We start from the raw sequence: 26,180 nt of genomic DNA on the forward strand, positions 1-26,180 counted from the left end.
TATGTCATCATATACTCAGTGATGATAGAGACAGAACAACAGACAACGGAACTCTTGTGAATTGGGCATGATGTGGATGATGGGTAATTTATTCTCTCTCCCTTCCTCTCTCTCATTTAATATCTGTCAGCTGTGTGTCTGAAGCACTTAAAACAGTGAGAATCTGGACTCCAGTAGGGTCCCAAGCATCATAAGATTAAAGATGCTTAGTTTGAATATATATAATTCTTAAGGTTTATTTTAACTAGCAACTTATCAGTTTACCTTACTACAGGACAAATTCCTAATGTAGCTCTCACATGTTATTTTCACAAGCACAGTGCAAAAAGTAAATGATTTTAACAAGCTGTGAAGTAAGCATTCCCACACAATATTCAGTAAGTGAGCAAAAACAAGAAATTAAATATGAAATATATTTGAAAATCACTAGACTTCTTATTCTTGGTGGTTTAACAACACTTAAAAGTAAGCCATATATAGTTGATTTGATTTTAAAATATTCTTTAATAAATATGATTTAATCTAAATTCAGAAATGGAAAAATAATTAATGTGAAGCTTCCCAGAATTAATAGGAAGTAAAGGAAAGCTCTGTTCTGCTCATGGCTTTAGTTTTCCTGTTGCCACTGTATACATTCATCTACTCAACTTCATTGTAAGTGTTATTTCCTTTTCATATGCAATGTGACAGCAGGAAAAAACAAAACAAAACAAAACAAAACACTTACATTTAGAGCATATGATATTGATAAACCCACTGTAGAAGAACTCACTGTATTTCCAGCCAGTACTACAAACAGTGCAGCAAAGAACACCATTAAATTGCCTAGAAATTCAAGCCTGACAGACAGCCACCTGCAGTAATCAAGGCAAAGGAAAAAAGTGAATTACCTATAGATTTCTTTTAGCAGTGTAGTGAACATACTCAGTCTCTCAACCTGCTTTGGAGAACAGGTAAGTACCACCATTCCCATTTTACAGATGGACTGGGAAGGGAATATGATGTCTACATTGAGTAACATAGCTAAGAAAAGATGCAGTCTCTCCACTAATGGCTAGTGTTCTCTTCACTACTTACATGACTTTCCTACTCTTCTTATCTGGAATAGATTCAGGTATATGAGTGAAAATTAGAAAAGTGAATCTCCTTGCTGATCTCTACCTGGAACTGAATCACAAAAGAGGGAGGTGAACTGCACTTATTTCCTTAAAAACAAGGATTCCACTCTCAGAATCACCTTGCGCTCTAGGTATAGACCAGCTTTCTACCACGTGAACTACTGAAATATAAATTAGATTTGTTCATATTCTTGTAAGAAGCTTGTAGGCTTGTTGTACATAGCAACTGTTACAGTTGCAATGTAGTTAGTACAGTCCATGCCCATGACCTATCAGTAAACTTTTTGTTGTGGTGGTGGTTTTGGAAACATTCTCATCCTAGACAAAACATACTTTTTTTTTTTTTTTTTTATAAACCTGCTAGTTTCTGGGACATAAAGAAGAAATCATCCCAGCGCTTGAACAAAATCTCTGCATTCGTTACAAAGAGTGCTGGATAAATTGCTCTTATCCTTTGTTTTTTTTCAAGTGAGTTTACTCTGACTAAAGGTACCACATAGCTGTGGAATTCTGCATGCAAAGGTCTCAGTCAGAGATGCATAACCGCTGTAAAGTACCTGTTTGAGATGACATTGTTGTAGAAGTAAACTAAATTCTCATACACAACATCATAGTTTTTTCTAATGAATCTCTCCTGGTGGCCAAATGCTCTAATTGTTGATCTTCCTAGGACAGTCGCACTGAAGTGGGAGATGACTGGAGAATGTGACGCTCCTGCTAAACGTCGAATTTGTCGTGAACTTGCTATGTAATATCGCTAACAAAATAGTACAGGAAAAAAAAAGATCTTAAGTTGCTACCGTTTCTTTTACATAATTTTGCATTATCTTACAGTATTTGAATTATTTGCCATATTTAGTTCCAGTTCTTTTAAATCTGTTAAATAGTTCCTGTAAATTCTGAATATGAAGAAGTTGAAAATCTCTACATAGGAAAACAAGCTGTGTCTTCAGACACACCAACACTGTAATGACAACATAACTGCAATCTATATTACTGGGCAGACAGACGTAAAAGAACATTATTTCCAAATTCTATAGGAAATGTGCTATACTACAAGAGGTATGTAGCAACCAACTAAAATTTCTATTTTATATTATTTCTTTAATGTAATAATGTCTGTATTTAAATTTCTTAGCAGAGACTGAATCCAGGCACTCTTTTCATTCATCTATATTGTTATTTTAAAAATCTTTAAGGTCTTAATTACATACTGTACTTTAAACATCAAGAAGCAGGAATATAAACATTAGTCTTTCTGAAGCTTTATCTTTTGGCTTCTTAGTAGCATAAGTGACACTTCTGCCAAAAAATCTCACATGTAGTTTATGTATCATTCTATTTTTACGTATACTGTCCAGGGTTATTCTTCAGCTTTCAGCTTTCTCTTTAACATACGCTCATTTTTTCAGGTAATTTCATCAATTTCTTACTGGGAGCTACATCAATACTGTATCTTGCTAAGAAAGGCAAAACATAAGAAAAATATAAATTTTTAAAAGCTCACAAGTATTACAGGATATATTCAAGAAGTGTACTCATTTCCTTCTAAGAAGCACAAAGATTTTTTTTTTTCTGAAAGCAAGTTCAGATTTATTCTATAGATTTTTTTTTTCCACTTAAAGTAATAATCTAAGTCAGTATCCTGATTGCTTTTAACATTTTATGCACAGACATTTAGAAATCCTTATGAAACTTAATGAACTTACTTGGATAGTAAAATATAAGTATCCCAGGGGAATAACTGCCACTATGAATAGTGGTGAGGCGAATGTGATAACTAGAATGGTTCCAATAACATCCAGCGTACAGTTCAGCCAAGTTCGTAAGTAGTAATGGAAACGTACGTCTACTATAAATAAATCCTGGAACAATGCATAGAAGAATCAAGATTTTATGAGTACACTGCAGACTTCAAGAAACCATCCTTTAAAACCAGAATCAAACTAAAACATCCTCAATAAAAGTTGGTAGGATTTCCCCCCACCCGATTACATCCTAATGAAATTTATTCATACATCATTATTTTTTGCCTAAAAGTGAAGTAGATAGAGTACTCGTGTCAGAGAACAGACACAGGGTGCATGAAGTCAAGAAGTGACCGCTCTTGCTATTTTGCTACTTGCTTCTATTTAGCTTATGTAAAGCATTTCAGACTGGAAATCAGGCCATGAGTTCAAATCCTAACTCTTCTATGTACTCCTGTTAATAGTTCTGATGTGTACTGAAATATCATTAATCTCTTACTGTATACATTAAAGCTTTTTCAAATCCAGTTTATAACAAAATGCTACAAAAGACTAGGGGCTTGACTGACATCTACATCAATTGATATTTTAGTGTATTACACAACCAGCCTTAGTCTCATCTAAAAAATACAGCCTTTTACAGCTACTGTACTTGAAGTAATCTGCAACGTGTTGCAACAATCTAGTTATGACAAGACTCAGAAGTATTAAAGTCATAGTAAATAACATCTGTTTGTGTATTAGAGGTTTCAGCTCAAGTCAAAGCTCTACAAAAATGGAAAACACATTTACTGTAAGTCTATATACCCCAGAGAATGTGAATTTGATTTATTAATTGTTTTTGGCAATATCATTTGATTCTGATTTGCAACAAAATATCAAACAGCTTATATTATAAATAATAATAAGTAAAAAAAACAACAGATCATGTTTAGGTCTGAAAAACTTGTTACTCTGCAAGAATAGTGTTTGATGAATGGCCTCCTAATGATTGTGGATAAGGTCCATGTAACTTTTGCTAATAATAAGTTTTTCTATTTTTTTTTAAGAATATAGCCAGAGACAGTTCCACCATTCTTATGCACTGAAGCAGCTTTCAACTGCTAGGCAATGTATTCATTTATTTTGATATCTTTCATTTTTCAACAACACTAACTGGGATTATATGTGTAGTCACTCAAGCTTCATCTTCTTAAAACAGAAAATACATCAGTTTTCCCTTTACCTTTGTGAATCTATTGATGATCTGACCTACAGGATTAGTTTCAAAATGCTGAAGAGGAAGGTGCATTACGCTGTCTAACAGCTGGTGATGTAACTCCTGAGAAGCACAAAGGGAGCCCCTGGTGAGCACATAAGCACCACAGCAAACAAGAAGACCTTGGAAATGGATAAATTAAAAGACAGTATGAATGGTATGTGAGGAAGAGGAAATGGAGATTATTTCCATCCCTGTTTTCTACCATGGTGACCAATCCACACTTCATATCTTAATTTTTTACAATTTGATGTATTTGCATTTTGTTGATACTTCTTACAAAGTGGTAAAATGTATGTCCTTCCTGCAATTATGTCTCAAACAAGCATGCCTCTCTCACTGAGATGCTAGCATAACTTCACTAGGTTACACCTGGATGCTACTGAGCTCACACAAGTATCATAAAATTAAATAGCATTTTCTTCTACATTGCTGTATCTCTCTTCTACTATTCCTCTCCCAGGTTAAACAATTAGACTGTTGCACATAATTCTGTTTATGAAACAACCAGCATTATTTCTTTAGTAATAAACATGTAAGTAGATCATTGTCAGGAAATGGTGGGAAAATAGTCATAAATGTTCGTGCTTACCTTGTAAGAATCCCAAAAGCCCATAAATACCAAGTTTGTAGTTTTGTGACTGTTTCCATTCTGTGAAATCACTAGCTTTTGCTGTCTCTGCAGTCCAGGTGCTAAGCCACAGATTTTGTCCGATGGCTAGTGCATTTTGTCCTACATAAGCAGCTATGGTCAGCCACATCCATCGCCAGCTGAAGGCTTGGAGATATTTTAAAACAACTGACAGCTTCATCTAAATAATAATAATAAAAAAAAAAAGGAATTAATGGTAAGAAGAATACAAGGAGTTACTCTTAAAATCAAAACCATTGTTGAAGGCAAATACACATTATACAATGGGAACTGAATACATTAAATTCAGATTAAGTCTACAAAAGTTCTTAATTAAATCTGATAACTAAGGTATGTAAAAGCATACTGTAAAAAGGTTTTGTCTGATTTTGCATTCTGATTTTTAATCATACATATCCTAGGCAACCTTGTTGTGACACTTACCAGTGTCACAAGAAAATCTTTGATATGCAGATACTATCAAACAAATAAACAAATTAAAAATCACAACCACCACTAACAACAACGAAAACAGGAAATAAACAAACAAACAAAAAACTGAGTATGCAATACCTGTGCAGCTTGTTTAAAGCAAATATTACTCCATTGTTGGAGCTAGAAACTTTAGAATTGACACCATGGGCTATCGTAGCCAAAGGAATTACTCTTAAATTACTCTGTGAATTAGTGACAGCAGGATAAAGTTCCCATCCTTAGTATAGATGAGGATTAATGGGGAGAAATTCAGTTAGGCCACTTTAAAGGTTGAACTGATAACAGCAGAAAAATAGTAAATTCTTCGATTTTCTTACAAGGTCCAGAGGGAAATGAGCTCTGTTTAGCACAAACTCTTCTGTCTTCCTTCTGCAAACTCCTTTTTGTTCTTGTTCTGTTTGTTTGTTTCCCCAGGTGCTTATCTCTAACTCTTCCTGGAAACTCAGTCTTCCTCCACATTCTCATTCTTATTTTAACTTACCTCTTGGTTCCCTGGAACTTTTGATCTTCCCCACATTCTATTTCACTTGTTCTTTTGCCTCTCCCTAGCAACTGGAAAATTTTTTTAATGGGGAATGCAGAAAGTGCAGTTCTAAAATAAAACAATACTGCAGCAGTATTACCATGCAAAATTTCTAGTTGCTGCTCCAGCACACAAATATTTAAACTTCCTAAAGTTGAGACAGATTATTTTCCTAATGGGGATATAAGCTTTTTCAATATTCTTCTTTCTGAAATACATAAATCAGACTGAACCAAGACGTAAAATTAAAATGCAGCCTATAGCAGATAATAAAAATAGGAAATATCAAGCTAAACACTTAAAATCTGGTAAAAAATGTAAGATACATTTTTAAATTAGCAAATTTGTATCTTATTTTAAAAAAAGAGGTCAGGCAAGCTTAACAAGAAACAGAAAAGTGGAACTGAAAAACAATACATATTTTTATGCATAAAAAAAAAAACCTCTCAAACAAAAAAAAACTAAAGTTTTTTCTATTACTGATACTTACACCACCAGTAGCAACCTTTTCTTTATTGTTTGTGAGAATTTTCCACTGATCAAAAGAAGAACTGCAAACAAGAAGAACAATGTCAAGTCTTGTGAATCATACAAAGAGTACATCCATTTATGTCTAAGCAGAAATATATACTATGAAATCTTGTATTTTTTTTTTCTTATGGAGATATGGAACTGCCCTCTGATGTTCTATTTTTCTGTTAGAATAATTTTATGGTCAGAAGACAGTACCAGGTGTGGCCTTTTCATTTCTTGTATCGTTACATGTAGGTAAAACTCAGCTTGCCCTGACTGACTCTGCAGCTAGAAATTTAAGATTGTCCTTTTCTGAAGCATGCAACTTGGGTCTCAGTCCTTGTGTAGGCCAAGGAAAAGGTCTTGCTATTTGCCTTATCCATTTCTACTACTTCTGGACCAAGGTGGTTAGGCTTAGGTGACCTGCATTGTCTGAATTTTTAGGTGGAGATGTGCCACTATAGTGCATTACAAATTAATCAAGGAGTTCATCCCCCTGCTTGTGGGATCAGAAGTTTTCTTAAAGGTGGAAAAAGAAAAATTAATGCTACAGGGGAAAAACAAAGAACATAAGCAGCTTGTTAACACATCAGGAAGTCAAGCTGCTGTGAGGGAATCGTGGGTGCAACCACAACAGAAACTTCTGAAACTCCCCTTCGCTCCCAGTTAATACGCTTTGATTTACAGAGAGAAGCAGCCCACGAACCAGATCCCTTGAACTCATGTACATCAGTACGTGTAATAATAAAATAATCTAGTACATTAACTATACTTCTTTTGCATACAACTAAACCAGAAGATGAGCTCCAGATACATACTATGTAGTCAACTGCTAAGGGCATTCAGTCTTAACCCATGTTTACACAGTGGAATATCACCACAGCCTTCAGCATAAGCACTTAGGGTTGCTCTGGCATTGTATCAAATAGGCAATGGCTACTGCTTTTTTGTACTTACTGTTTGAGTTTCCTCAATTCTCTTTGTTTCAGACTTCTCTCTAGTTGGCACTCTTCTTTTGAAGAAATCACTGTAACAGCAAAAAATAGAAAAATATTTTCAGTCATTATACCATGAGTGGATGGGTACAGTGAAAGAACTTAGAAATAAAAAGTGGACAAAGTGATGAACAGGCGTATTTTAAATTATGAATTGTGTAAGTCACTTTAATCTTGATACAGCTACTACACTAGACAGAGACATTTATGACCAAATACTAGAACAGCAACATAAAGTAAATCTTCTTCCCAATGTGGAAGAAGTTGGAAAGCATATTTAATATATATATATATTTTGTAATATTATGTATTGAGTGTACATGGCAAGGTTTCGGTAACAGTGGAGCTGAAGAGGTGGCCTCTGTGAGCAGAGCCCAGCAGCTGCCCCATGTCAGACCAGGGGCAGTTCCAGCCAGCTCCTAAAGGGACCCATCAGTGGCGAGAGCTGAGCTGGGGAGTAATGCTGGGTAGGCCTCTGGGACAGCAGATTTAAGGAAGGGGAAAATAAACTGCTGCCCAACGGCAGCTGGGTGAGAGAGGAGAACCAGCCCTGCAGCACCCAGGGTCACTGCAGAAGGAGGGCAGGAGACGCTCCAGGCATGGAACAGAAGTTCCCCTGTGGCCTGTGGAGAGGCCCCTGGTGGAGCAGGCTGTCCCCCTGCAGCCCATGGGTCCCACATGGAGCAGCTCTCCACGCTGCAGCCCGTGGAGGAGCCCCCAGTGGAGCAGGTGGATGTGGCCTGCAGGAGGCTGCAGCCTCCTGCTCTTTTCATTTGAGGAGGCGAAGTGAGAGAGCAGTTGTGGTGGAGTTCAGCTGCATAGCAGGGTAAAACCACCACACACTATAGTTTGCTTGACTGTATGAAAGGAGGAACTCAGAAACAGCAGTACTTAAGAAATACTGTCTAAACCTTCATAAAGGAAGCACTATTCTGTATTTTCTGCTATGGTATCTTCACTGAAGCAGAAGTAACTATACTAGCAGACAAACTTTGCAGAATCCCTTTGGAATTCTGTTCTTACTGAAAATACAATTTTATAACTCCCTACAATATTAATACTAGTGTTTATCTCAAAATAGTCTGGCATCTTAGCTGGAAAACTGAACTCTCTGTTCTTTGTGTGTTAATTACATGAAACAACACTTTTTCAGAAATTGATTTTTTTTTCTTTTTTCATACTTAATGTAATTTAAGTCAACAGACCTTTTAAGACAGTTATGATTTCTACATCCATCTATCCTGCTGCATGTACCTCTGTTGTATAATTTTGTATCACAACACACTGTGTATTGTTTCTCCTCCTTGTTACCTCGGCTCCCCTTCCCTTGAATCCTTCATGAATAATGCATGTTCCCTCACACCATGAGCCCTACAGCTAACCCAAGACTGTCCTTTTGCAAGTTTGTGGTTCTGTTTTTCCCCTCCTCCACATCAACCCCCAGCAAATATTTGAGAGTGCTTGCTTCAGTGTAGGGCCTGAATTAATAAGTTCACCTGACTGTGCTGTGTGCTACAAACTCAAATTAGAGTCACTACGTTAAATGGAAAGCAGCACTACAACCATCTGCAGGCACTTATCTGTTAAGAGTCTTCTTCTGTATTATGTGGAGATGTATTCTCTCAAAATTAAATATTCACAATTCATCTCCTTCTAAAGTACGTGACGAAATCAAGTCAAACAGTCTGCATTGAATATGTACTTATTTCTTTTCCACAGCTCAATGAAGAGCACACATGAAACAGCTCAGGTAAAGAAGTGAGTCCCAATCCAAGCAGATAGTTTGTAGGTATGCTTTTTCAAGGTACTATGCCATTTTTGTTTAGTTTGCTGGAAGTATCTTTTAAGAGTACAAACAGCTTCGTTTATTTTTTATCCTACAAATGGACAGTATTCTCCTATGCCTTCTGCCATGATTACAGCAGTCTAAGGTGAAGGAAATGTGAAGCATACAATATAAAGGATATACTTGAGGAATTTGAAATGTCCATTTGTTATTTATTGAATAATAAAACCTCAACAGAATCAAGTAACTTTCTAAGTTACTTGTCCACGAGTACGTAGATTAGAAAACAGCTGCGTAAGGCAGCTTGATCGTACATACTTTAGCTGAAAGAGTAAAACATTCGATGTCAGTGCACTGAAGCCTGAATTTTATTTTAGTTTATAATCAAAATGTAGATGGGAATGCTCTACATTTTCCAGAAATTGTAAGGAAGGAGAGGAGGAATATTTTGGGAAGCTTGAATGAAAAGGAAAAATACTAAATAAACACAGTACACAAGTTTTCTCACCTTCCTTTGGGGTTGTCGCTTCACTTCTATTCTCTGCACCAAAGACTTGAATAAGCTCAACAAAATTAGCCTTCTTTGATATGAGTTCCCAGTAGGTCCCCATTTCACTTATTTTGCCCTCTTCCATCACTATTATAAGATCAGCATGAGGCAGGAGCATTAGGTTGTGTGTCACCAATACACGAGTCTGAAACACAGGATTTTCTATTTCAGCATATAAAAACAAAGCATGTATTAAAAGTCGGCATTTTATGCTGGAATGATCAGTTGGAAGTTTTCTGGGATTTTGCTTATTTGTCTACTTTATTACTATTACGGTTGTTCATTGCCTGCTTTACTACATTTCTCCTTAAATTGCCAACTGCAACATCAAACTGTTTATGCTTACAGCTATTTGATATTACTTGTACTTAACTGTTTCTTAATGTTTGTCTTCTGTTCAGGGGTGGTTTAGATTAGATCATAAAGAGAAGAGGTAGTTGTATATGACAGTACAGTAGTTTAACAGTCTTACCATTATATCTGCCTAGAAGTCTACCATTACTAGAGTTCTTTCTTCTGCCAGATACCTATCACCTACAGAGCACGTAAATTAGGAAAAGGAAGAAGGGAGAGACGGAAGTGAAAGACATTTACTTCATAGTAAGTAAACTATTAATAAGTAAGTTCATAATAATACATGTGTTTTGCAGGCATCAGCAGGATTAATCTGCACTAACTCATAGCACTGAAGAGAGAATATTTTACTGTCCATCTTACCTTCCCACATTAACAGATCTTACATGGGAGGACTTATTCCCTTTGATTCCACTTTCCCTTTGGGAATTTCCTCAGTCAACAAGAAGCCCTTCTTTCTACAACTTACACTGGCTATAACTTATTTATGGCAGTGAAGCATCAAGAGTGACCACAAAGGGCTCTACCCTGCCTTGTATATGCACATCACAGCACTCCTCAATAGCTGCCAGCAAAGGAGAAATGACCAAGTATTATATGACTTTTTCAGACTTCGAGGTCAGGCCAGCTCTCAGTCTTGTTTTCTGCCTGCACTATGGCCATCTGATAGGCTTTAAACTGGTAGATTCAGCTGTGCTTTTTATTTAGCCTCTTTATTCAGAATATTTTTCAACAACACATTAGGAAAAAGATGAACTTTTGCAGAATGACTGAGGCATTGTGTCTGTTGCATTGTACAAAGCAGTTCACCCCCAAATTGAAAAGCAGCCTCCCTACTTTACCTTGTTTTTTAAGAGGCCCGAAGGCCCAATTAGCTTCTCAAAAAGATGTTTCCCAACATGTACATCTACAGCAGATAGGGGGTCATCCAGAAGATACAAGTCAGCATTGCTGTATACAGCTCTAGCAAGACTCACTCTCTGTTTCTGCCCTCCACTTATATTGACGCCCTAAGGAAAAAAAAAAAAGCAACAAAAAAAAAAAAAAAAAAAAAAAAAACACATTTTAATACAAAATACTACACAAGACCAGCATATCATAGTCAATTTCATCATTGTATTTTTCAGGTAACCAAAGTAAATTTTCTAATATTTATAAAAATAGAAAAGTTACAAGTTGGATTTTTAAGTAATTAGAGCAAAGTTTGCCCCTTGTTGATTAACTTCTCATTTCAAAATGGGCAATTACAATGCACCGTGGAAAATTAACTATTACTTACAGGCATACGGGCAATACTAATATTAATATTAATTATACTTCAAATTCTCACCCTTTCTCCGATCTCTGTTTGATCTCCCTTCGGTAACTGTTCCAAATCTGGCAGTAAAGCACAAGACTCTAAAACAAGCTCGTAGTATGACCTATTTAGATTTGCGCCGAAGAGAATATTTTCCTGTAAACTGTCATTTTGAATCCAAGCTTGCTGAGCAACGTATGCCACTGAACCCTAAATTAAAAGAATTGGAAACATTTTTTACTTGGTCTTTCTGAGCACCAAAAATAGCATTTTAATATAATCTTGCTATTCTAGCTTTATCTCAAAATAACAGGACATTACTTCCGTAATTTGAACATTAATAAAGCGGTAAAATTTTGACTAATAAAAAACAATTGGTTTAATATTCCTGTACAACAGCTTGCTGATAATTACTATAACAGCACATACTTCAAATAAAACTGACAGAGCTGGGACATGCATTGAGTGAAGTCGTTCAGTGAAAGATCTCAGTGACAAACAGTGACATCTTTTAAAGGTAATATTTACATACCTAATGTAGAGCCATTTTGCTGCATGTATTGACATACGGTTTGACTGTATTTTTACCTAACTTTCTGTGGAATATATAAACCCCTAAAAATTAAGATTACAGGATAGCAATGATCACCAGAAATGCTCCTAGATCTTTTCTTACATAAGTTGTATGTCCTGTAAAAATGGATGAAAAGATAAAATGGCACTTCCAAAAGCAGTTTTCCTTATTTTCTGGTGAGTAGGTCGGAGTGGAGTATGGAGGGACAGACAGACAATCTTACTCTTCTCTGAACTGTTCCTTCAAGTTTCTCCATTTCTCCGAGAATAGCAGAAAGAAAAGATGACTTTCCAGATCCAACCTGTCCCACAACAGCAACTAAAGAGCCTTCAGGAATGCTGACACTCAAGCTGAAAATATTGAGGAAGAAATTAGTTATCCTCTTTGTAAACACTGCATCATGTATGGGTTGCAGTCATTGTAAGAAAGAAATACTCTTAAGGGTCCCTTCCAACTCAGGATATTCTATGATTCTATGATTCTATTTTACCCTCAGGACAATGAGAAATCAGTATTTCAGTTTGCATGCCTTTTAAATATATACCCTTCAGCAACATGCAATAATGACTTTAAGAATAAATTTGCTGATCTGCAGATTGAGAGGTTGTGTTTTCATCTGGTCACAATATAATCAAATGGGAGAATGTCTAACCAGTGCACACATTTACTTGTCTCAGGCCTGTAGTTTGCTTTTTACCTTGTTCTGACAACCTACAGCTAGACTTCTCATGTAGAAGCTACTGTACACAACGTGTGAAAAATATCTGAGTAAAAAAGGCTGTTCTTCATCCTCCACAAATTTTGCTGTCAAAACATGTACAACCTGATCTCATAAACTTCTGCATACATAGAGAGCCACTTCCTCTACCTGTACTCCAGCTATCTGGATCTAAGCATGTTCTAAACCAAAGGCCCTATGGTAAAATAAGCATAGCCCCCCTTCAGATTAAAGTTTGAAGCATAGATAAGGTTGAGAAAGACTGTACACAGAGACTATACCAGGCTTTAATGACATCTGCTGAAACCAGCTTATGCCTGGAAATTATACTGCAGGCTATGGCAAGTGATCCCCTCTATCCCTGAGATGAACAGAGTAGACAGCATGGTGAGAGGGTTAGATTGGGTGGGTGCTAACCACTTCAGCTGCCCTAGTAAAATTGAATAGAGCTTATCAAGTAGGTTCTTCATTCTACTCCAGGGCATGATTATTCCGTTTTCTTACTAACACTGCAATGAATTCATTGTGTAGCAGATTAAAAATATCTGAATTTATACCTAAAAAATACCTCATTAAGAAATGACAAACAAAAAAGGAGCGTTTTCAGGCAAGAGAGACCACTGTAAGAAAAGCAAACTTTGTTCTTTCCAAAGAAACTTAAACCTTCCTTGTGCAAACTGAAGTGTGAAACAATAGGAGTGCTATGTTGCAGAACCATACGCTATGTGGTTCCTCTTAGAGCATGAGGGAGTCCAGGTCAGATTTGACTTTCCAGAGCACACTGATCACATGGGATACTCTGCAAATAACAGTGTGTGTTCTTTCTGGTGTCTTCATCATGAACTAGTCCTAACCCTGAAAATCTTTATAGATGTCACACTCTACTGAAAGAGCTCATAAAAAGTAATGAATAAATATCTTACTTTTTTAAGATTGGCAGGCCATTTTTCTCCCAGCGGAAAGAAGCACCAATAAACCCAACAGCATGATCTGTTGTAGTAAAGGAAAAAGAACACAGTTGCTAATCCATCCCCTCAGTTGAGGTTCTTAATGATCACCCATTTAAACTAATGAGCAATTAAAAATGAGTAACTGCAGCTTACTTCCACTGTAGCTTGTATTAACATCCTCAGGGTTAAGATCCTCAGCACACAGAAAATCCTCTAAACGTCTCAGAGAAACCTTGGTCTGCAAGATGAACATACAGCACAACCTGTGCTACCTAAATTCTTAAATAATACTTAAAAACAAAAACAAAAAACAATCAAACAAAAAATAAACCAACAAAAAAAAAACCTCTGGACAGTATGAAAAGACATATTCCTTGTCCTAATTAAAGGTAGACAAAAATTGGTGTTCACGGTAAATGAAGCCATAAGCAAGTGTTCACCTCCCTCTCCCCCAGGATCTACGCTGACAGGTAACTATAAAATAACAGAGCGTGCTTGACCTATCCAATGTTAAAATATACAGTTAATCCTTGAATGGCTAGTTCTTCTGATTAGATTGTTTTCAAACACAGTATTTTACTGTGAATGCAAATGTACTGTGACATAAAATGAGCTGAATTTACACTTTTGCTAATTTTATAAGCTAATAGAACTCAACCTTAGGAAAAGACAAGTTTTTGATCTTACAGTATGCTGACCATAAATGAAGTCACATCAGGATGAGTACCTGTTCACAGTGCTACCCATCCTTACAAAAAGCTGGGTTGTAAAAAAGCTGTGACAGAGTACATTCATGGGCAGCTCCTATAATGTACCTCTAATAAAGCCTTAAAAGCTAACAATTCCCAATCCATATAATATCCCTACTAGTACACCATTAGGGCTGAAGGTTGCTGATGGAATGCCCTCAGCAGCTCTACTTCTTTTTTCTCTAATTCTTTCAGCAGTGACTAGTGAAAAACAGTAATGCAGAGGCCACGTTGGGCCTCCCCTACTTGGTACCAAGGGCTCCAACATGTAACAATGTTTGAGTTATTTAAAAAGATGTGGCCCAAACTGGTCCCACTTTTCACTGGGAACTGCGAAGAGGAGAAGTTGAGTAAAAGCAGATGATTTTAGCTCAATCAAGGAAGAAAAGCCAGAAGTTGAAAGCTCAGTCGCAATCAACTGTTCCACCCCATTATCATTCCAGTTAAAAAACTGTGAGTCATCCTTTAAACAGCCTTCATGCTTCCCCTTCTGTAAAAATACTGTGCAGTTTCATCTTAGTAAAGTGTAACTTAAAATAACTGAATGACTTAATCATTCCTAGATATAGATGAAACACCAGAGAAGAACAAGAAGACAGAATAAACATCAGCCTTTTACTGCCCTTAGTCATAATATGCTTACCTGGGCCACAGCAGAGATCACAGATGGCAAATCAAACAAAGGCAGTCGCAATATGTTAAATAAAGTAATAGATGTAAAAACTTTAGTTGCTGTTAAAACGTTCTCTTTGTCCAGATAAAAGAAGACTCCAAATGTAGCCAATGAGACCTTTTAAAATCAAAAAATGAAAAGAAAAATCACATTATAAATAAAATCTATTTTGTTTGCATTTGAAAGATGTGGAATTCCATTTCTGCTTCACATATAAACAGGGACTTCTCTGCATTTGCTGCACTTGGAAATTATTTCATGGTTGCAATGTTGAGTGCTGAAATACTTGGCCACTGGGGTTGACCCAACTGGACGTGCATGAAACTATTAAATAATTTTCCTATCTCAGGAATTGATTTCTTCATTTCGAAAACACTTAGACATGACATTTCATGCTGACATTTCAGCAAATTCACATTTTTTTTCTTTTTGCTGTCTGTATGATATTGGTCATGAAGTAAAATTATTTACTGCAGATATCTTTATTTTTACCACCTCGATTTTTTTTTTTTTTTTCAAAAAAACGTATAGTCATCAGAGAATAAGATGGGCTACTACGCAGCAGATACTCGAGCCTTCAGAACTACCCAGAAACGCTGAAAGTTAAGAACCTGTCCTATGGGGTCTCATGTGCCATTTCTTGAGTTTAGGAGGAGTTTTGAACTAAAACAGGAGTCCTAAACTAGGAGTCATAAGAAAGTCCTAAATAATTTGATTATTTCACTGCACTTAATTTTGTGATTTTTTCTTACTCACTGCTTCAAGTATTTCAGTTATCCAGGTTACAAACCGGATGGCCTTAATGCCTAATGCCATCTCACCATACCTAAGGAATATTCATCCTCACTTAACTCACATATCGTGAGTTAAGCATCAGAATATTCCAGTCTGTGTAACTAAAGTTAAGAGTGGTCATTTATCCCTAATGAAAAATCCAGTTTGATCCATTTACTTTCCCATGAAGTTTAACAGAGATATTTAAAGATCCAAAGACATGAATGGCTTCCTGATACAATTCCGCTGAAACAAAGCTAGAATGAATTCAGCTCATGGTTGTCTTTTTGTTGTTGTTATGTGTTTTTTGTTTTTGTTTTTCTTTTCCATTTATTTAGAGGTTTAGTGTTTGAGAAGGGCTTGCTAAAAATTTCAGATTGAAAATACACTCCCTTAAATCAGAAGTATAAAGAAAATAGTTATTTCTATGCAACAGATAAAGTGCAATTAAAACAGTGAAATGAGATTCAGAAGACATAAATTTGATTTCTCACTTTCTAGCAGAAGTCTTTAAAAGGTTACTCAATCCATAATCTCTTTGTCTTGTTGCTCTCCAGTCGTATAATTAATATTAGAACCTGTGACTTCAGATATATTGTGTTAATAATCTTTTTAAGATACTGTGAGGCAATGTTTGTGAGCAAACATTGTGAGCTACTAAAGCAATTGGAAATACAACAGTCTTGCATGAATGAATATTTTAATGAAACGAACCATGAAAGGAATACATGTCAATGTTAGCATGGAGTAAGTCGTCAGATAGCCAGATGACTTCAAAACATCCACTTCACGTTCTCTAATATTCATGACCTTCCTTTGATATGAAGGTTCCCATGCATAAAGTTTGAGGATCTAGACAAATCAAACAAAAACAAGTTTTTGAATAAAATAGTGATCGTGCTTCACAAAATAAGCTTAAGCTCCAAATGTCATTTTCAAATATACAAAAACACCAAACTATAAAAACTTTAATGTTTTACAAATATAAGTATGAGCTCAGGTAGCTGAAACTTAGGTTATTCTTATGGAAAGAATGCTCTAGTCCCCCTTAATTCTACACATTTCAACGTATTCCTATGCATCATAAATGATGAGTTGTTTTATTTCAGAATTGTATAAATAACGATTAAAACTAGGCAACTTTTAGAAGTGTTTTCTTTACATACCAAAATTTTAGTCTGCTAAAGGTTTTCAGACATCTACTAACACATTTTACATTCTAATAAAAATGTACTAAAATTAAGGCATCACAGATAAAGTTTTTCAAATAATATTAAACCATTAAATATCTTTCAAAAAAAACTTTAAGCACATTATGTTAAAATGTCCTCTTTATAAGCTTCTATCAATATTATCTGAAAGATTATTCACAGAACCCTATTTTTTTTAAATAACTTGTTTTCAGTCTTCACAAGTTAACAAAACCAAACACCACACCTTATTAGTTGTGGCATTACCTTTATTCCATGTAACATTTCACTTAGTAGCTTGACTCGTTGATCTGAGTATCTCATTTGACTTTTCTGGTTAAAAGACAGCAATATTTTCATTTTTCAGTGACAAAAAAAGGAAAGAAAATATGCAGTATATTTAGGTAATAATTATGTTTTACACTACTTTTGCCTTGCTGAAAAACACACTAGCACTGCAATTATATCATTTTCAGATATATATGTAAGTCATATAATCCATTACATAAAATAAAGGATTATTTAATACATTACAACAACATTTTCCCCCTAAAATATATATTAAGGAGTGCATTTCAATTTTTTTATTATTATTATTTTTTTAATTTTTAATCTCTTCTCTGCTATCATTATTTCCTTCATATTGAAAAAAAATCATAGAGCCATGGTTTGGGTTGGAATAGACCTTAAAGATCACCTAGTTCTATGCCACCCCTTGCTATCAGCAGGGTCACCTCCCACCAGACCAGGTTGCCCAAAGCCCCAACCAGCCTGGCCTTGAACACTTCCAGGGATGGGGCATCCACAGCTTCTCTGGGCAGCCTGTTCCAGTACCTCACCACTTTAATTATAAATATTTTTTTCCTAATATCTAATCTAAATTTACCCTCTTTTCATTTAAAGCTGTTACTCCTTGTCCTATCAGTATACTCCCTCATAAAGACACTCCCTATCTTTCCTGTAGGCCCCCTTTAGGTACTGGAAGGACCTATCAGGCTTCCAGTTCTCAGGGTGTTCAGGAAAACACCAGTACTTCTTTTCTCTCTCACATCTTAGTAGGAATCTAAGTATATGCGTACCAGCTGCATCTTCAAAAGAGGTGAGGGCTTTTCTTACTGTGATGTCTCTATACTATCACAGCCTTACAAAAAAATCTATGGATCTGTAGAAGAGTCTTCACTGCATGCTGCACTATCAAAGGCAGAATAAGTCAGACAGGTATTTGCCTTGATAGTAATGTAAAGCTTAGGGCTGTAGTGTTTGTTCCAGTGGACCTTGTGAAATTGTCAGTTAAAGTAATATGCAATTCATGCAAGAGAACCGTAGCATAAGAGAAGCAGGAAAGAAGCAGGAACACATATAGTACCTCTGTGGGAATTCTCATAAACATAACATATTCTCCTGAGGTTGAGAGAGCTGCTTAGCCTAAATAATAGAAGTGAAAGAGGGCCATAATCCTACAAAATCCCTTATTTAATAGAATTAACGCATGTAATATGCAAAAACATAACTGCTTCTAAACTGAGTCATATAGCAATTTTTACTAATACAAATGTATTGTTTCAGTGTAATGAACATTTAGGTATGCAATCTAAATAGTAGTTTAGCTATGAAACATATTGCTTTCTTACTGAAGTTATGCTCCCCCACTTTCCCCTCTAGTGGAAAACAGCTACAATGTTGGGTTGTTTATTGTTTTGGTTTTAATTTTGATGTGCCAATATAATTCCTATGCCTGCATAATTTTACCCCCCCCCCCCCCTCCTTCATTTCTGCATTACAACAATTAAACCTCTCCTTACCATGTCTATTTAAATGTCTCACCTTCAGACTTTTTACTTTGGCTGCAATAAGTGCGTTTATAGGTATAACCAAAAGAAGCACTGCTACACCTGCTAGAGCAGAGGAGCCAAGTTCTTTCCAGAGAAAGACAACAGCCACAATGATCTGAAAAGGTGCTGACCATAACAGGTTGATGTTTACAGTTAGCTCCATGAGTTGCTGAGCATCTGCCGACATCAGGTTCACAATTTCCCCAGTTGTATACTTTCGTTGTGAAGAATTTGCTAAAGTTAAGGCCTGCAACCAGAAAATAGAGAGGGTAAAAGTTGCAAAAATCAACAATTTTGATGGGTTTAACTTCCCAGGAAAAGCTAAAAGAAGGGATGATAAATAGTAAAGCAAAGCTGAACTCAGTGAAACAAACTTGCAACTCCTCATGGTAAATAAAGAGGACACCATAGCACAAAGAGAGCTCAGAAAGGCTCAGCTTTGGGCTAGCTTGGATCTTCCAAGTGCAGGAAGCAACAGGCTTCACAGCAAGCACAAGTGCAGCGGGCTGACACCACATGTCCAGGTGTCTGAGGACTGATACCCAGCCAAATCACACACACACTCTTGCTGTGACTCACATTTTTCCACTGTATCACCTGGAATTCCTGCACAAAACTAGACGGTGCTGCAGCAACTCCACCATCCGTTCCACATGCAAAACTCAACCTGATCTGATATTCACTGACTCTATTCAGAGAGAGGACCAAGCTATCTCTCTGACCTGTAGCTGTGGAAACTTGCCAGATGACATGCCCACTCTAGTTGCAGCCTCATACTATGTTCCCCTGTTCATGACTTGATGTACTGACACATCCTCATACATGACATGAGAGAAAGAATTCCTCCATTTTCCTGAGTTGCAGCTGACAAGTGAAATGCTGTGTAGTGGTTCAGAAAATACCTGAAAAGGCCATGCCAAAAGGTTTATTTGAATACTTTGAGGAAAAAACGATTGCATTTTAAATTGGCTACTTTACTTCAGATTGGGATTATGTCTTGTCTTCCTTAACATTTGCTTTGTTGTCAAATACTGCAGTAAAAATACCAATGTGTTGTGTTTGTAACAGAGTGAATTAAAGGTGCAGCACTGAGAAAACAGCTTCATCTCATATGCTTTGGGACCCAGGGTGCCCTGAGCTGGAGGACCGGGACGGTGGGGATGACAAACTCCCAACCGACCCTGAACGTGTGCGGGATTTGCTACTCCACCTGGACCCCTACAAGTCCATGGGTCTAGATGGGATTCATCCCCGGGTGCTGAAAGAGCTGGCGGACGTCATCGCGGAACCTCTCTCAATTATTTTTCAACGATCCTGGGAATTTGGAGAGGTCCCGGTAGACTGGAAGCTGGCAAATGTTGTGCCGATTTTCAAGAAGGGTCAGAAAGAAGACCCTAACAATTACAGGCCTGTCAGTCTCACGTCAGTGCCTGGTAAAATCATGGAGAAGATGGTTCTCGAACTTATTGAGGCGCACCTGGGGGACAAAGCAGTCATTGGTCCCAGCCAGCATGGGTTTGTGAAGGGTAGGTCCTGCCTAACTAACCTGATTTCCTTTTATGATAAGATCACCCGTATGGTGGACCAAGGGAAACCAGCTGATGTGATTTTTTTGGACTTCAGAAAGGCTTTTGACACGGTTTCCCATAGGATCCTACTGGACAAAATGTCCACCATACAGCTAAATAAAAACATCATACGATGGGTGAGCAATTGGCTAACGGGCAGGGCCCAAAGGGTTATGGTAAATGGAGCTGCGTCAGGCTGGCGGGCGGTCACCAGTGGGGTCCCTCAAGGCTCCATTTTAGGGCCGGTACTTTTCAATATTTTTATAAACGATCTGGATGTAGGAATAGAGGGTATTTTGAGCAAGTTTGCTGATGACACCAAACTTGGAGGAGTTGTGGACTCAAATGAGGGCGTAAAGGCCTTGCAGAGGGATCTGGACAGGTTGGAGAGCTGGGCGATCACCAACCGCATGAAGTTCAATAAGAGCACGTGCCGGGTCCTGCACCTGGGACAGGGAAACCCTGGCTGCACGTACAGACTGGGCGATGAGACGCTGGAGAACAGCCTAGAAGAGAGGGATCTGGGGGTCGTGGTAGACAGCAAGTTGAATATGAGCCAGCAGTGTGCCCTGGCAGCCAGGAGGGCCAACCGTGTCCTGGGGTGCATCAAGCACGGCATCGCTAGTAGGTCAAGGGAGGTGATTGTCCCGCTCTACTCTGCGCTGGTGCGGCCTCACCTCGAGTACTGCGTGCAGTTCTGGGCACCACAGTATAAAAAGGACATGAAACTGTTGGAAAGTGTCCAGAGGAGGGCTACGAAGATGGTGAAAGGCCTGGAGGGGAAGACATACGAAGAACGGCTGAGGTCACTGGGCCTGTTCAGCCTGGAGAAGAGGAGGCTGAGAGGAGACCTCATCACAGTCTACAACTTCCTCATAAGGGGGTGTCGAGAGGCAGGAGACCTTTTCTCCATTAACACTAGTGACAGGACCCGCAGGAACGGGGTTAAGCTGAGGCGGGGAAATTTAGGCTTGACATCAGGAGGGGGTTCTTCACAGAGAGGGTGGTTGCACACTGGAACAGGCTCCCCAGGGAAGTGGTCACTGCACCGAGCCTGTCTGAATTTAAGAAAAGATTGGACTGTGCACTTAGTCACATGGTCTGAACTTTTGGGTAGACCTGTGCAGTGTCAAGAGTTGGACTTGATGATCCTTAAGGGTCCCTTCCAACTCGGAATATTCTATGATTCTATGCTATACAGTAACAGCATTCTTAACATTTTAATGTTTTGTAGGTCACACACAGATACTTTCAATATTACATTATGAGCACTTTCCTCTCTCACAGTTAGTAATAATCTCAACTTTAATAAGAAATACTGCAGGTAATGTAAGTTACACATAGATTTATACAGCAGTTAACCTACTGCACATTCAAATCAAGTGAAAATCAGTTTCATTTAAATCAAGGAGAAAAAAATTCAACCTCCAGAGGAGACAAAGTGGCAAACTTCAGTTTGTTATATTCACTTCGACTGTACAGCAAAAGCTGTGATCACATACATCCTTGCTTTTTCTCTGTAATTCTAGCCTGAAATATTTTCCTATGTCATTCAGTAAATTTGGGGAAATTATCCCATAATCATAGAACCATTTGGGTTGAAAAGGATCCATAAGAATTATCAAGTTCAACCTGCCCATGGCAGGGACATCTTTCTCTAGATCCAGTTGCTCAAAGCCCCATACATCCCAACGCTGAACACTTCCAGTGATGGGTCACACAACTTCCCTGGACAACCTATTCCAGTGTCACACCACCCTCTTTGTGAAAGATTTCTTCCTTATATCCAAACTAAATCTAATAAAAATAGGAAGAGCTCAGCTTGTAACAGGTTGCTGAAAAAAGAATTTAACTGCAAGACTGGAGCATCTGAAGAGAAATGCTGTTGAAATTACAAATTCTTATGCATAAAAATCATCACAATATAAAGTCAATCTGTAAGCCTGTCACCAGTTTATAGTATCTTTGGTTTTGATCATGCTGAGAAGCTTATTTTATTTTTTTGTTTGTTTCGAAAGAAAACAGAATGCATGATTACCTTTTTGTATAGCAGGCCAACAACGGCAGTCTTGATTTTGACTGCAGTAAGCATATTGTTACGCTGGTATAGCTGATGTAGGAGAGTTTGTGAGAAAGCTACAAAAAAAAGGGCAATAGCGTAGCCATATCCACTTCCATACGAACCAGGGTGATTTTCACTTAGAGTTATCATTGACCTGTAAATGAAGCAAAATAAAATTTTAGACTCTGTGCACATAGTCAACAACCAACAATATAAAGTTCACTAAATTGACATACTGGCAACTTGTTTAATTAAATCCATTTTGCATCCAGGCATGTCATGAAGACAAACCACATTAAAAATAGTGTTTTACTATTTGTTAGCCTAGAAAAAATTATCAAACACTATTCTAAAAATTAATTGGCTAGTGCTGACTTCGCTGGCAATGCAGTACAAATAAAGAACAGCACAAAAGAAAAAAAACAGAGCATTTTAATTGTGAAGTCACAAAGGCTGCACCTACCAACTACAAAAGTGAGAAAATAAATCTGAAGGAAAATTAATTCTTATGTTGGTGTTAGCAAAAGTTTCTGAAATAACCAGCAACTGTGGTATCTTCAAACAGATCTTGAAACAGGTCAACAGGTTTGTTCAGCATCCCAGGATACAACAGAATTTCCCTGACACAGGGTATGGAAGTTAACAATAACTCTGTTCATTATTAGTTTTCTTTATAAAAGCACAAGATAAATTCTTTATACTTTTCTGTTAAGCATAATATCCATCCACCTTATGATATTAATAACATTAGAAGAGAGTTACCACAGTTTTCCCAGAAACCTTGGAACTATAGACATTGTTGTACATTTAATTTTTTTATTATTTTTTTTTTTGTAAAAGTAGAGACACAAAAATATTAACAAAAAGCAGGAAACTTAAATATCTCAGCACTTCACTTTTTTTTCTTTTGTTTTTTTTTTTTTTTTTTTAATATTTGATTTTGTATTTAACTATATTTAACACTTAAATATTGTGGAAATGAGTTTATATTGCTTTTATCTCAGTCTGTCAGTCAATAAACTGATCACTTTGAGCTTTCCCTCATTAGATCATTTACAGATAATCACTGAAGGAAAAAAATAAAAACACAAAAAAAAAACCACCCCATCTTTACACATCTAAGCTGTTGCTTAGTTTGGTTTTAATACCGGTAACCCTTGATTATTACTAATCATCTTTAAACATACAGTAAAACACATTAACAACTTACTTCATTATTTGTGAACTCATGAAAGGCAGAATGTCAGCTGCAACTTTTAGAAAAGCAACTTTAATCAATAAAAATTTAAATGTTTGCCATAGTGGCAAAATCAAAGATTGCTTATGGAAACTCGTTGTCTTGCTTTTGCATAGCATTCTTTTGATGTAAGAAGCCTGCAAGATTACAAAAATATGTAGATAATTAACAAATGAAATGATTTCATCCCTCTACCCCACCTACAAATATAACGTATGTAACATAAAGTGTCCATTTCAAGTCATGTTTGTACTTATGTTCTGAAGAAGCACATTTCCTATAGTCAGGACTGAAGAAAAACTGTGGTAAGAAATGAACTGTGGTTTTATGTAATCTGGCTAGAAATCTTTTAGGAAAGGAAAAATATTGTTTTTAGGGTTGTCAAGAAGCCCTACAAAATCAGAAAATAATTTAATCCTCAAATGATTGTCACAGGTCAAAAAACTTAGCAGACTTTTAAGAACTTTATGTCTAAGGTTGAAAAAAAATGTTAGCTGTTCTTGATTATCACCGCCATCAATCCTGCAGCAGACTTTTGGATTTCTTTCCTCCATTGCTTTTCAAAGTTAGGACACACGCTGTATGGTGAATCACTTTCATTCAGCTCAAACAGGTCATCCCTCTCCAATGGTTTTTTATAGCCTATAGATATTAGCCTGAAAAACAAACAAACAAAAAAGCAAACAACCAATTTAGACAGCATGAAATACAGAAAAAAAAAAACACACAGACATACAAACTCAAAAAGTTAAGGATATCATTTTGGGTATATAAACAAACTCCATATTCAAAATAATATATGTAATCTTATAAAGGCTACAGCCTAACACTGGAACATACTTACAGTCACCTTAAATATACTGAAACTTACCTGAAGTAAGAAGGTCCCAAACAGACTGAGTAAACTTTTTACTTCAAAGTCTGTCTACATTTCTGATCCCACATTTCTCTACAGGAAAATACAGTATTTCACAAACAAACCTGTGTAGCACCATTACACAGTTACTACTATAATTGGGAATTAAATCTTATTTTTTTAATTCTCAGATTGCATTATGTTGTGACTCACTTCTAACCAAGGTAACAACCTTAAACTGCTGGGGTTCAGCACAAGTATGATGGAAGTTTCCTTACTGCAGATCTTCATGTATTAAAATTTTGTTTCAGCAAAGTGCTGTTACTCACTTTATTGTTAAAAAGATGTGAAATCAGTCTTAAAAGTGGCAAAATAGGGCTGATGAACAAGCTACAAGAATTCCATTTCAAAGAATAACTGTTGACCTGTATTTTTTGACAGGCAGGACAGATTTCAGAGAACTTGCCATCCCATTCCTGAGATGGAAAAAATGCAGCAGGACTAATGTGGACAATCTTATGCACCTTAAAGAAAGCCCCAAACATCTGGGAAGCAGCAAGAGACACATACACGGACACAGGAGTGTTTCCTGTCAGTGGCAGCTGTAATGCTTTTAGGCTGGTGGTGATTTTCCTTCCTGAGGGCTGAAATGCAGATGCAGTGTCCATCTTCTCTAGAGCGTGCTTCCAGTGCAGACTTCTGTGCCAATCAGTGCCAGTGCTGGGCTTCGTGTTAATGTGTGTGCCATTGTGCTTAGCACAGTATGCAGAGTAAGATTCAGAAACTTTTGTTGGAAGTAACAAAATTCTAGTGGGGGTGGACCTCACTATCCATATGGGCCTCCTTTCTACTGAAACTGTAACAAAGACAAAGCGTATTTGTCCTACACTTGATAAATTTAGGCAAAAACAACACTGCCTTGTACTATGAGCACCAGCTTTTGAGAAGATGAGGAAAGCAGACCAATTAATACTTAAGATATGCAGAATGACATTGGCTATTCGTCTCAGTGCTAAAAACCACTGCTGCCTCCAGCTATTTGGTAAACTGATTTACCAAATGCCCTTCACAGTGCAATCTCTGCATTGCATGAATGCTGAGGAAACATAATATGGCATTACATGTTTATTATATAACAATTAATTTGAGACTTTTTCATTTAGATTGCAAGCACTGAAGGTGAGTTTAACAATTTATTACTCTTGTTTGCTTCTGCTTGGGAAGAGGGATGATATATAATACTTACAGTATTAATTTAATTGCATCCAGTAACCTATTTCATCATAAACCAAGCTCTAACTGAGCAGAACTGAAATCTTAACACCCCAGCCCACTCCCTTCTTTTCGTTAAACATTATGGAACTGGTTAAAAAACACAATGTTTTGTTAAAAAACAAAACCAAAAAACACAAATGTCCCATACTGGACATTTGGGTTAACATTATGACATAACAAACAAATAAATATTATATGAATGTACTGTACTCAGTAGACTGCATACTTTGGTATGGTACAGAAAGACTGGTAACAACCACAGCTACTCTGAAAATGGTGTACTCTTGAACTCCAGCCCTGTTGAAGGTAACCAAATACTCCCAGTGCTTTAAATAATCTGATTGTTTTGTCTCAGCTTATTAAGTGCAGATACCATTTTCAGTTTTTGCTTAAAAATAATAATGTTGAATAAAGCAAGCCATAGTTACCATACTCCTAAAATACTTTTTCTCAC

At 36.9% G+C, this 26,180-nt stretch overlaps 1 protein-coding gene across 2 annotated transcripts in view; it reads right to left on the reverse strand.

Annotated features, from left to right (window-relative positions):
- LOC116502225 (multidrug resistance-associated protein 1-like) overlaps window positions 1-26,180 on the reverse strand; it is a 34,940-nt gene that overhangs the window by 6,545 nt on the left and 2,215 nt on the right. For both annotated transcript variants that reach the window (XM_032208023.1, XM_032208022.1), the window contains exons 3-22: window positions 24,107-24,251; window positions 23,569-23,732; window positions 22,335-22,512; window positions 18,721-18,975; window positions 17,164-17,229; window positions 16,421-16,558; window positions 14,903-15,049; window positions 13,664-13,748; window positions 13,484-13,550; window positions 12,066-12,192; window positions 11,302-11,478; window positions 10,814-10,981; window positions 9,576-9,762; window positions 7,244-7,313; window positions 6,264-6,324; window positions 4,717-4,936; window positions 4,092-4,246; window positions 2,828-2,983; window positions 1,676-1,875; window positions 728-854 (exon numbers count right to left, since the gene is read on the reverse strand). In XM_032208023.1, the coding sequence (XP_032063914.1) occupies window positions 728-854; window positions 1,676-1,875; window positions 2,828-2,983; window positions 4,092-4,246; window positions 4,717-4,936; window positions 6,264-6,324; window positions 7,244-7,313; window positions 9,576-9,762; window positions 10,814-10,981; window positions 11,302-11,478; window positions 12,066-12,192; window positions 13,484-13,550; window positions 13,664-13,748; window positions 14,903-15,049; window positions 16,421-16,558; window positions 17,164-17,229; window positions 18,721-18,975; window positions 22,335-22,512; window positions 23,569-23,732; window positions 24,107-24,251 (2,893 nt within the window). The remainder of the gene's footprint in view (window positions 1-727; window positions 855-1,675; window positions 1,876-2,827; window positions 2,984-4,091; window positions 4,247-4,716; window positions 4,937-6,263; window positions 6,325-7,243; window positions 7,314-9,575; window positions 9,763-10,813; window positions 10,982-11,301; window positions 11,479-12,065; window positions 12,193-13,483; window positions 13,551-13,663; window positions 13,749-14,902; window positions 15,050-16,420; window positions 16,559-17,163; window positions 17,230-18,720; window positions 18,976-22,334; window positions 22,513-23,568; window positions 23,733-24,106; window positions 24,252-26,180) is intronic.

This window comes from Aythya fuligula, chromosome 1 (assembly GCF_009819795.1).
Source record: "Aythya fuligula isolate bAytFul2 chromosome 1, bAytFul2.pri, whole genome shotgun sequence".
In the NCBI taxonomy this organism is placed as follows: domain Eukaryota; kingdom Metazoa; phylum Chordata; class Aves; order Anseriformes; family Anatidae; genus Aythya; species Aythya fuligula.